At 42.1% G+C, this 11,807-nt stretch overlaps 1 protein-coding gene and 1 non-coding gene across 2 annotated transcripts; both read left to right on the top strand.

Moving 5' to 3' along the window:
• Positions 1-26: 26 nt before the first annotated feature.
• On the top strand, positions 27-8,238 carry LOC124034568 (serine/threonine-protein kinase Chk2-like). Its single transcript, XM_046347933.1, has 15 exons — positions 27-151; positions 1,073-1,366; positions 2,736-2,860; positions 2,968-3,100; positions 3,304-3,394; positions 3,503-3,602; positions 3,687-3,740; positions 4,025-4,089; positions 4,268-4,367; positions 4,938-5,024; positions 5,241-5,404; positions 6,268-6,386; positions 6,598-6,683; positions 6,824-6,970; positions 7,229-8,238. Exons 2-15 carry the CDS (start codon positions 1,099-1,101, stop codon positions 7,286-7,288), a joined length of 1,599 nt encoding a protein of 532 aa, XP_046203889.1. The 5' UTR covers positions 27-151; positions 1,073-1,098; the 3' UTR covers positions 7,289-8,238.
• trnat-ugu lies at positions 1,693-1,770 on the top strand. Its single transcript has one exon. It is a non-coding gene; the product is annotated as a tRNA-Thr (tRNA).
• Positions 8,239-11,807: the final 3,569 nt, after the last annotated feature.

Here is an 11,807-nt window from a genome sequence, read left to right as displayed (position 1 = left end):
CTGCTGAAAATCACGTGGAAAATCCTAAACTTCTCACTTGCTAAAATTCAGGTGACGTAAAATGAAAAACAAACAAAACATTTCCCATGAGTCTCTAGAGGTCCAATTTCCCCGGCAAATCTACACGTGCCGCGATTAATTCGAAATCCCGGTAAGTGTATTTAAATGGTCATTCTTATCAATATCATGTTTAAAATATAGTTCAGTTGCACACACTATAGCTAGCGAGCCGTCACATTTCTTCGGCTACAAAACAACCACGTCGTTTCGTTAACGTGCTAGCTGCGGAAATTGGCACACCTGTGCAACTAATTTAGTTTTGCGCTAGCTATCCATGTTTGGTGAGGATAGCGAGGGCCGGTTACCAGATAATACTACGTACTGTTAGCAATAAGTTAGATAAGAAACGTATTTGTATAGAGATGGAGCATGGTGAATGAATTCCACCTAACTTATGGAGTTGCCAAGATCATGGATTTTCCAGATACCGCACATTGTGAATTCCTAATCATTCGTTCATATCATTGTCATGCATTCATATTCTACTGCACGGCGCCCTATGTAGGCCTTGTATTCTCACATGCAAGCTATAAGGACTTTGTTAAGTTTACGGATTTAAAAAAAATATTTGTATTTATTTCACCTTTATTTAACCAGGTAGGCTAGTTGAGAACATGTTCTCATTTACAACTGCGACCTGGCCAAGATAAAGCATAGCAGTGTGAACTGACAACAACACAGAGTTACATATGGAGTAAACAATAAAGAAGTCAATAACACCGTAGAAAAAGAAAATAGTCTATATACATTGTGTGCAAAAGGCATGAGGATGTAGGCGAATAAATACAATTTAGCAGATTAACACTGGAGTGAAATGATCAAATGGTCATGTGCAGGTAGAGATACTGGTGTGCAAAAGAGCAGAAAAGTAAATAAATAAAAACAGTATGGGGATGAGGTAGGTAAATTGGGTGGGCTATTTACCGATGGACTATGTACATGTGGGGCACATTGTTTGGAAATTTGAAAGATGTGTCGATCACCTGAGTGGTGTGTTTATTTACTTTAATAGACTACGACAGAGGCGAAATATTGACCATGTCCCAAGAGAAGCCAGACGCTTGCAGCCAGACCCAGTCACAGCCAGACGCTTGCAGCCAGACCCAGTCACAGCCTCCGACCCAGTCCCAGAGTGGCTCCAGCTCCTCCTCTGCTCCAGGCTCTGCCAGCCAGTCATCCTCTGGGTCTGGCACAGTCAGTTCAGTGGACACCATCCCCGTTAGGGACCTGGGCTCCATACCAGAGGAGCATGAGCCACAGCCCTGGGGCCTCCTGCTGCCTATGCAGAGAGGCTTCCGTGCCCACAGTGAGTTCAACAACCACATGGCGTGCACCTATTACCTGGGTGGTTAGGATGCCTTTAGGCTAGGCAGTTTAGTTGTTTTAAATGTTTTTCTGCAGTTTGTACTGATCACGTTTTGCACAATAGTGCTGGAACATTCTTTTGAGGTCAGTTTGATCCCATGTGGTGGAGTGTGACCAGGGCACGGTTTCTCAAAAGCATCTTAAGGCTAAGTTCACTGTTAGAACCTTCGTAGGAGCATAATTAAATCTCTGAGCTGTTTCCCAAAACATCATTATTAACGTTGCACTTGAAAGCGTTTGTAATCTAATGCCTGCCTAAGACCACTTGGTGGTCCTGTGTAGCTCAGTTGGTAGAGCATGGCGCTTGTAACGCCAGGGTTGTGGGTTCGATCCCCGGGACCACCCATACGTAGAATGTATGCACACATGACTGTAAGTCGCTTTGGATAAAAGCGTCTGCTAAATGGCATATATTATTATTATTATTATTATATATTACCACTTGTAGAATAGCTAAGTGTGTCGTTAATGCTTTTTTTTTGACCTCACGCATCACTTTCTACACAAGATCTCTGCTAAAGATAGAATAAAAATATAAACAGTAGGCTATAGGCCCATTTCAATCATATTAAAATGCATTTAATGTTTAATTGAGTTCTATTTTTCTACTTGTAGGCTACCGTCTGTAATTTCTCAATATATTTCATGATGTGTAGCCTAAGATGTGCACAATGATGTCCCAAATTGGGGTTTTGTGCATTTTTATTTGGTAAGCATTAGAGTAAGCCATTTCAGTATTAGCAGCAGTAGGTGTTAATGTCTTTCTAGGAGATATTACCACCTACTGAGAAAACAACGCACTAAGTAACCGTTTTCTCTGTGTGGCGTTTTGGGAAACTCATGTTACATTTTCGGCCATTGTAGGAAAGATGTATTGTTAAAACACCTGTAAGGCAAAGTTCTATTGGGAAATCGGCCATGATCAATAAGTGTGTGTGACCATTTCAAATCATAAAACTACTGCAGCAGCACACTACAACATCGTCCTCTGAGCCGCGATAATCCGTAATCACAATGTTCTTCAAGTGGTCTTCCGCCATAATCCGTAATCACAATGTTCTTCAAGTGGTCTTCCGCCATAATCCGTAATAACAATGTTCTTCAAGTGGTCTTCCGCCATAATCCGTAATCACAATGTTCTTCAAGTGGTCTTCCAGATCAGTAGCATTTCCGTTCATTTACACATTGCGCAATAATGTGTCCTGCTGAAAGTGAGATTTTTTTTTGTTGTATTTTTCCACTAGCATATGTGAATTCTCTTCTCTTAGCCTCTATTGAAATGATTGGTTCAGTTTAACTTTTTTCTCCAGACTGTGTTGAGGACGACGCTTGGTTTGGCCGGCACACTAAATGCAACTATTCCTTTGATGTCCCCATACTGAGGAAATCGTCCAGATTTGCTGCATACAGCAATAAACATTTTAGGATATTCAGAGTAAGGTGATGAAACTTTTCACCACTATCTATGTATTTTATTTAAGGGAGACCATTGTTTTGTTAATCAGTGTTCTCCGTAATGACGGTCAGATCTTTACCTTGCAGGAGAAGAACATTGTCTATGTCTTTGACAACAGTAACAATGGCACGTTTGTTGATGGTAAAATGATTGGAAAAGGAAAAATGTTGCCACTAGCGAACAATGCAGTGTTGTCCCTTGCTGAAGAACGCCACAAAGGTACCTTTTTTTCAGAGGTTTATTTCGATACATTTCTGTTTAGATCACTGATACTTAAATAGCATCAAGGAGGCCCTATCCATCATGACACTACATCCATGTATCTCTAAACGTTAAGTATGCTGCATCATTCCTTTAATGGTGATGCCGGCCTTAGTCTTTGCATTAATAATCAATTCAACTGATTTTTCTCCCTTCAATAGTGTTTGTGTTCATTGATCTCATGGTGGATGAGCAGTCCAACCTACCCAAAGAGTTAAGCGAGAAATACATGATCACCAAAAAGATTGGAGTGTAAGTGAGAATTTTATTAATTTTAACTTGTGTATTTTACTAAGTCTTGTTACTCATGGTTTTGTTTTGAATTACAGAATAACATTCTAATATGATTTGTTATACCAGTGGTGTGTGTGGGGAAGTGAAGCTGGCTTTTGAGAGGGCCACTTGCAAAAAGGTGGCCTTGAAGACTATCAACAAGAAAGATTTCCCGGCATCTGTTGGCGTAAGTCTTATCACCATTTTCATCCTCTTCTAGTTTATGAATACTAACTACTGCAATATAACACTCATCTTTGTTCAATTATAGACTGCCACGCGATGTGCAGAACGAGAGATCCAGATTCTTCAAAAGATTGACCATGTAAGTATTATATCTAGAACTTATTATGGTGTAATAACTGCCAAGGAGCCTAGTAAAGAAATGGCTCTTCATGTCCAACAATGTTTTCTTTCCCTGGGGTAATCAAATGCCATAGAAGTAGTAATATAATAAATAATAATATAATAAAAGTAGTCATTTTCAATGCATGTTTTCTACTGGACAAAGCCACAAGACATCACACTTTTCTACCACTTTGTATCAAAATGTCCTCAAGTATTTGCCTGCTAATTTTCTATGTAACTTTTGCCTCCTGTCTTTTCCAGCCTTGTCTGATCAAAACAAAAGACTTCTTCCAAACAGATGACTCATACTACATTGTTTTAGAGTTGTGAGTTTAGTTTTTCATTCAAGCAGCCACTTTTTTCTTTTTATCAATGAGAAACCATTATCATTTTCGTTGCGTGTAATCATTTCTGTAGCTCCCTGAAGAAGTATAATTGTCACAAGCATAGTATTTCCCTTCCCCTTTGTTTTCTGTTTCAACTGATAGCATGTGTGTGTTTCAGCATGGAGGGTGGAGAACTTTACGACCGGGTCAAAAGCAAGCAACAGATCAAGGAGCCGATTGCCAAGCTATATTTTTACCAGATGTTGAAAGCAGTAGAGGTGGGTGGATTGATGTATTTTTATTTTTTTCCCTTCGGAATTTTGAGAATGGTGATATTTATGGTTTGCCTGACGACTCGCACTGAATGCTTCCGCTGCTTTATCAATTTCTACATACTTCAGTCTGAATCTGCCATCATTGAGGTCGTTTGTGGTGACTATGGGTGTTGTACAAAATAAAGTCAGAAGCAATTGGATCGTCTCTAACCAGAGTATCAAAGCCAATGACTCATATTAAACGGCACTACCCACTTGTTCTGGCTCTGGATTTCTAGGACCAGTCAGACGGTCTGAATGTGTTCGTGTTCTAGAAGGGTCGGGGAGGGATTCAAATCCAGACTCATTGAGGAGAAGAAACAAACGCTTGTGGGTGTGGCAATTGGCCGGAGCAATGAGTCTGGGTAGCCAGGCAAATTCATGGTAGGCTTTATTAAATATATTCTGGTGTGATGTTGAAATGTCCAAATACGCCATACCTTTACACATCTTGTTTCATACTGGAGATGCTGTCGCTTGAGTAGATATTCAACTGCTTCCTTATGCTGGTTTATCTCGCATTCCTTCCACTAGTACCTTCACAACAATGGCATCATCCACAGAGACCTCAAACCTGAAAATGTGCTGCTTTCGTCTCACGACGATGTTTGCATCATCAAGGTAAGGTTTCTCAAATCCCAATGTGGGTCTTTCTTCGACATTGCATGATCATGGTAGATCAAGACTGCGAGGGTAGATAAAGTTATCCACTTATTCATTGTCCTCCTGAAGTGGACCTCTAGACACACTAGATCTGGAGAAGGGGGAAAAAAACTAAACGCTTGGTTGAATAGCCTCACTGAAGTGAAGAGTTACAGGCCTCTCTCTCTGTGACAGATCACAGACTTTAATCAGTCCAAGATACTGGAGGAGTCTGCCCTGATGAGGACCCTTTGTGGAACACCCACATACCTGGCACCAGAGGTGTTTACAGACGCAGTCACTGTGGGCTACAGCAGGGCTGTAGACGCCTGGAGTTTAGGGGTCGTCCTGTTTGTGTGGTAGGGATCCATGTTCCTGATGCCAGGATCACAGACATAAGTGCTGCTTGCTCTGACTAGTAGATATACAGGACTGTCAGCTTTCATTTGAAGGTATTTTCATCCATATTGCGTGAACCATTTAGAAATTACAACACTTTATGTACACAGTCCTCCCATTTTAGGGGACCAAAGTATTGGGACAAACTCACTTATGTATATTAAAATAGTCAAAGGTTAATTATTTGGTCCAATACTCCTAGCACACAATGATTACATCTAGCATGTGACTCTACAAACTTGTTGGATGCATGTGCTGTTTGTTTTGGTTGTATTTCAGATTATTTTGTGCCCAATATGAATTAATAGTAAGTAATGTAGTGTGTCATTTGAGTCACTTTTATTGTAAATAAGAAAATGTTTCTAAACATTACTACATTAATGTGGATGCTACCATGATTATGGAATTCAGGTATATCCCTAATCATGGTAGTAGTGTTTAGAAACATTCTATTTCCAATAGACTCAAATGACACACTACATTATTTACCATTCATTTCTATTAGGCACAAAATAATCTGAATCGCAAACAGCAACTGCATTCAACAGGTTTGTAGCGTCACAAGCTTGGTGTAATGCTTGATGTAATCATTGCGTGCTAGGAATATTGGACCAAAAAAGTGCCATTGTCCCAATAGTTTTGTTGCAACTTTAAATGTTTCCAGGCTTATCAGTGTACTAAGGGCATTGTAATGCAACTATTTCAATCAATTTGCAAATAACTTGGGCCAAGATTACTTTTCAACAGCACATACAGTTTTCCTGTTCACAGATTCACTTAAGTGTTAATACTTTTATGTGACGTTTACTTGTCTCCCCCTCAGTTTGGCAGGCTATCCCCCATTCTACCCGAATGCACAAATTGGTTTGTCTGTCAGTGATCAGATCACCCAGGGAATATATACATTTATTCCATCAAAATGGGACGGCATCTCCGATGATGGTAAGGGACTAATGTAAATCTTCAAAATGACCTAAAAATGTACTGCATGCATGTTTGGCACTGTCATACGTGTGCTAGAGAACATACATTTGAAATGGATTCCACCTGTCTTGGGTTTGTAAACAACTTTTGCTACTTTACTACAGTCGTATTGATAATTCAATGTTGTCTGATTACTACTTTTACTTTTTACTTATCCAATAATGTCTAGCCAAAGATGTTGTGAAGAAACTGCTTCGAGTGGACCCCAATGCCCGCCTCACCATTGAGGAGGCATTACAGCATCCCTGGCTGATGGTAAGGTTTATTGCTGTCTCATTGCCTGGCCCCAGTGCCATCAATGCGGGTATGTTTACTGCATAATGGGTATTTTGGGCTAGGCAGTGTTGTAAGTGGCAATGGCGAGTAATCTCTGATCCCATCAATCTCCATCTCAGGATGAGGCAATGAAGGAGACCGCTGAAGGCATCATGTACCCCAAGGACCCCGGAGATGCCGACGCCACAGCAGACCCCGGAGATGCCGACGCCACAGCAGACCCCGGAGATGCCGACGCCACAGCAGACCCCGGAGATGCCACAGTAGTGAGCAACAATGTCATTCTACTACATTATTTTCCCACCCCTCTCCTGGGGGACCACTAGACAGTCCACATTTTTTGTTCTAGCCTCCTTTAACTGAGCAAGTTCTTGGTGTTTAGTTGAATTAGGTACCTAAGTGTAGGGCAAGGGAAAAAAAGTGAACTATCTAATGGTCCCTGCAGGAGAGGGTTTGCCATATGTCAGTATTGTCCAGAGTATGGTGTTGCTCACAAAATTGAAGTATGTCTCTTATTACTTTAGGCCTCAACCGGAAAGAGGTCAAGAGATGATAAGGAAGAGCAGCAGCCAACAAAGAGGTGACCAGGCCCATCCACAGAGGCAACATGAGCCACATTCTACCCTCGTCACCCCATTGGAGACTCCCCTGATATTTTTCTTCTGGCAATTAGGCCCACTTGAAATCAGTATATTGCATTTCAACACCAATCACTGTAATCATTCCCACCTGTCCCTGTTCAGGATAGTGCAATCAACTGGAATTTACTTGATTACTGCATGTTGAGTTCCAGCTTGTGGGCACATGCGGAGCTAGCTCCACATTGTTACGGTGGTGATATGTGAATGCTTCCATACAGCAGTTATACATTAGCTAGTTTAAAGCATAGCAGGTACATTTTCAACTAACCAGTTCTTGGCGATACTTTTGTCATTCTCAATTCTGGAGAACAGTATCTTCTCGATGTCCAGTTGCAGGTGGTTCTCCAAAAATATATTAAATCCACGTTTGCACCGAGTGAGGAGTTCCCTCGCCATTTTATCTGCATCTTGTGTTTCCCCGAGAGCTTTGCAGGAACTAGATGTTTCGATGTGACACGGCCACATGTAGGCGACGGAGCGTCACACAGTGGGACCAAAACAAATATCTGCAGACATGCAAGAGGCATTTGCATTTCTCACTCGATACAAAACGTGGATTTAATATCTGTTTGAAAATTCATTTTTTTAGGGGAGAACCACCTGCAACTGGACATTTTATAAGATATACTTTTCTCCTATATCAAGAACAAAGAAAGTATCACCAAGAACAGGTTAGTTGAAAATTGGTCTGCTATGCCTTATACTAGCTAATGTGTAATGTATGGAAGCATTCATAGATCAGCGCAACAATGTGGAGCTATGTCTACTGGAAATTGCCTCCTGTTTTGTAAATTGTTTTTGTACAAAATTGTTATTTTCCACTGGGTTTTTATTGTTGTGCATCCCATAATTCTTGATTTGTATCTCATTAAAAAAAATCTTACTTTATTGAACATTTTCACCCCAGGTCAAGGTTCTTGTTCATTAACCTGAACCATCTAGCTACTAATTTTGCATCATATCATACAGTGGCTCATGTAAGGCACTCTGATCACCCACCCATAGAGCCTTTAAACAGAACATCAATCTCTAGGTCAACAAGGACAGCACAAGCATAATCTGTGAGTAGTGTTGCTGTTAATCATTGTGCAAGCTTTTATATCAAACTATATTCAGATTATCTCAGTTTGGCATTGGACCTGTCCCAGAGACGGTACAGCCCTGTGTGTGCCTCGTCAAGCCCCCCCCCCACTGGACCCAACTCTTCCAGCTCAACAGCTTGGGCTGATCCTTCAAGCAGTCAATTTATTTAGGCAGACTCAAATGATTCTGTAAATGGGTAGCAATCAGACAATCCATAAATCTAAATATACTGTAGTATGTGGTTAAACAGACAATGATCCTTGACTGTGTTGTAGGACCATATTTTCAGCAGAAATGTATGCTTCACCCAGTGATTGAACTCGGCTGGAGAAGTTGGTCCACTGCTCCTCACCTGCATGTTTTCACACATGGGGTCCACTGCTCCTCACCTGCATGTTTTCACACATGGCCAGCAAGTTAGCCAGGCTGATGTCATCTCCACAGAGGAAGGGCTGCCTCTTGAGGAACATGTTCTCCAGCTTCTCCAGGGTGTCACCCAGGTCTGCTAAAGCCCCCTCCACCTTCAGTGGGCCTGTGGGCTACCCTGTCATACGGGGCAGTAAAACCTACACCACAAAGCAACATTGTGTGCCGGCAACAACAAACAACATTCCCTACAAAAGTCTTATTGCAATTATGTGTAATATATAGGCTACAAAGATATGGTGGCAGTGGGACTAGGCTACATTTTACCTGCCATAAAGCATAGTGTGTTCCATGAGCGAGCCTTACCTCCATGATAAAGACCTTAGTTGCATGTGGTGGTGTGTCGGTATGGTGCCATCGAACCAGGGTCTAGTGACGCCTCTAGCGTTAAGATGCAGTGCCTTCGACTGCGGCCCCACGTGTTTTGGTTACTGTAGAAACAACTGAAGCCCATTTTTTTTAAATTGTCGATTGTGAAATAATAGCATAGGTTGACTGTTGACATTTTGAAGAGCTAGGTAGGTAGCTTGCAAGTACACACACTAAGGATAACTCAACAGAGATCACCCATGAATGCCGAAGTAGGACAAAGTTCAAGGTACAGTAAGTAAGCTTACGTTCAATGCAGGACAGCTCTGCTTTTAAAACAATATATCGCTCAGTCTGTTAATGTATCAAACATCAATATGCATTTCCATTTAACATGAATAATCTGTGTAGGAACCTTAAGGATAAGATTGCTTGCATGTTAGCTAGATGTTGGTAACGTTAGCTGTAGCCCAAAGGCCGGCAGATGATAATATATGCTGGCCTTTGGGCTATGGCCCTAGCTAGTAGCCCAGCCAGCTGTAAACTCACATTTTCTTATCGCAACAGTTTTCACCGTGTGCGAAATGGTATTGCTCTATGGTATTGCTCTATCACCAAACTACGGCCCACGGGCCGGATACGGCCCGTCAGCACATTTGGCCCGGCCCTCTGAACAATACCAGAGATGCTATCGAATTGTTTTCCTATTTGGCCTCCAGAAAAAAAAATCCTAGGCCCGGCCCTGTCAAAGAGAGAACGGAATAATGGCGAAAAGGTTAGGTAAGAGAAAAATTGATTCAGAATGCAGGGTATTTAACCTGCAGTGGACAAACGATTATTTTTTGTTCAATGCAAAGAAAAGGCTGTTTGTCTCATCTGTCAAGAGACGGTGGCGGTATTCAAAGAATACAATCTTCGCCGACACTATGAATCCCGTCACAAAGACAAGTACGATAGCTTGCAAGGCCAAATACGAGCAGACAAACTCTCAAAGCTAAAAAGTGTACTACTATCTCAGCAGAATACATTTGTACGCCAAGCTCAGCTGAACCAGGCATCCGTTCGGGCCAGCTTTCGGGTTGCTAAACTGATAGCAAGAAGCGGTAAGCCTTTCACTGACGGAGAGTTTGTTAAGAAATGTATGGATGCTGTCGCGGAGGAGGTGTGTCCCGAGAAGAAAGATGCATTTAATGCCGTAAGTCTGTCGGCGAGTACAATCACCAGACGCGTTGAAGAAATCGGGAGTAATGTATATGCCCAGCTGCAGCAGAAGACGAAAGAATTATACTTGTTTTCATTAGCACTGGATGAGAGCACGGACGTGCAAGACACAGCGCAACTGCTCATTTTTATTCGTGGAGTTAGCGCAAACTTTGAGATATGCGAGGAGCTGGCAGCCCTCCAAAGTCTCAAAGGGACTACAACGGGAGAGGATATTTTTGACAAAGTGTGCCAAACCATGGAGAAGTTGGACCTGGACTGGTCAAAGCTAGCTAGCATCACGACTGACGGGGTTCCTAGCATGGTGGGCGAAACTCGCGGTCTAATAGGACGCATGAACCGGGAGTTGGAAAAAAGGGGTCTCACCGCCCCGCTACGAGTCCACTGCCTAATTCACCAGCAAGCACTGTGATGCAAAGTGTTGACGTGGGATTCTGTAATGAAGGTTGTGGTGTCGTGCATAAACTTCATCAGAGCAAAGGGACTTAAACACAGGCAGTTCCAAGAATTCCTGTCTGAACTGGAGTCTACGCACGGAGATGTGCTGTACTACACAGAGGTCCGATGGCTGAGCCGGAGCAGAGTTTTGAGGCGTTTTTACGAGCTGCTACCCGAAATTAACGCATTTCTTCATTTAAAAGACAAAACGGTCCCAGAGCTGATCGACCCAGAATGGAAATGGCACCTCGCATTTTTAACAGACGTGACAGAAATACTTAACAGCCTTAACTTGCAGCTACAAGGCGAGGGGAAACTCATTTGCGACATGTATTCACACATAAAAGCATTTGAGGTGAAATTAGCGCTGCTTTTAGAACAAGTGAAAAAGCGCAACTTCGTCCATCTTCCTGCTACCCAAAACCTGTCGACAGAGAACCCAGCGGTCCCGTTCCCAGCTGAAAAGTGTGTGGAAGCACTGGAAATGCTGAAGGCGGAGTTCGGTGTGCGATTCAGTGAACTACATGTTCATGCAAAAGAAATCCGTCTTTTTCAGAACCCCTTTAATGCCGACATTGATGAAGCCCAGCCTTCATATCAGTTTGAGTTGGCTGAGTTACAGAACTGTGATGTTCTGAAAGACGCATTCAAGCCCAACAGTCTCATTGACTTCTATGCCGCCCTCCCAAACGACACATCCAAACATCAAAAAACACGCAATGAAAATGTCCACAGTTTTTGGCAGCACGTATATCTGCGAGAAAACCTTTTCTCGCATGAAACTGCTGAAAACCCCGATGAGATCAAGATTGACAGATGAACATTTGCATCAGTGCTTGAGACTGGCTGTAACTAGAATGGAACCTGATATTCAACTTCTCACCAGCCAGATGCAGGCCCACAGTTCACACTGATGAACATACATAGGTAAGCTCACTTTTCTGACTTGAATGAGTCATTCTGAGCATAAACAAATATAATCATA

Source organism: Oncorhynchus gorbuscha, linkage group LG04 (assembly GCF_021184085.1).
Source record: "Oncorhynchus gorbuscha isolate QuinsamMale2020 ecotype Even-year linkage group LG04, OgorEven_v1.0, whole genome shotgun sequence".
NCBI lineage: Eukaryota > Metazoa > Chordata > Actinopteri > Salmoniformes > Salmonidae > Oncorhynchus > Oncorhynchus gorbuscha.
This window is presented reverse-complemented; position numbering and strand designations above follow the sequence as displayed.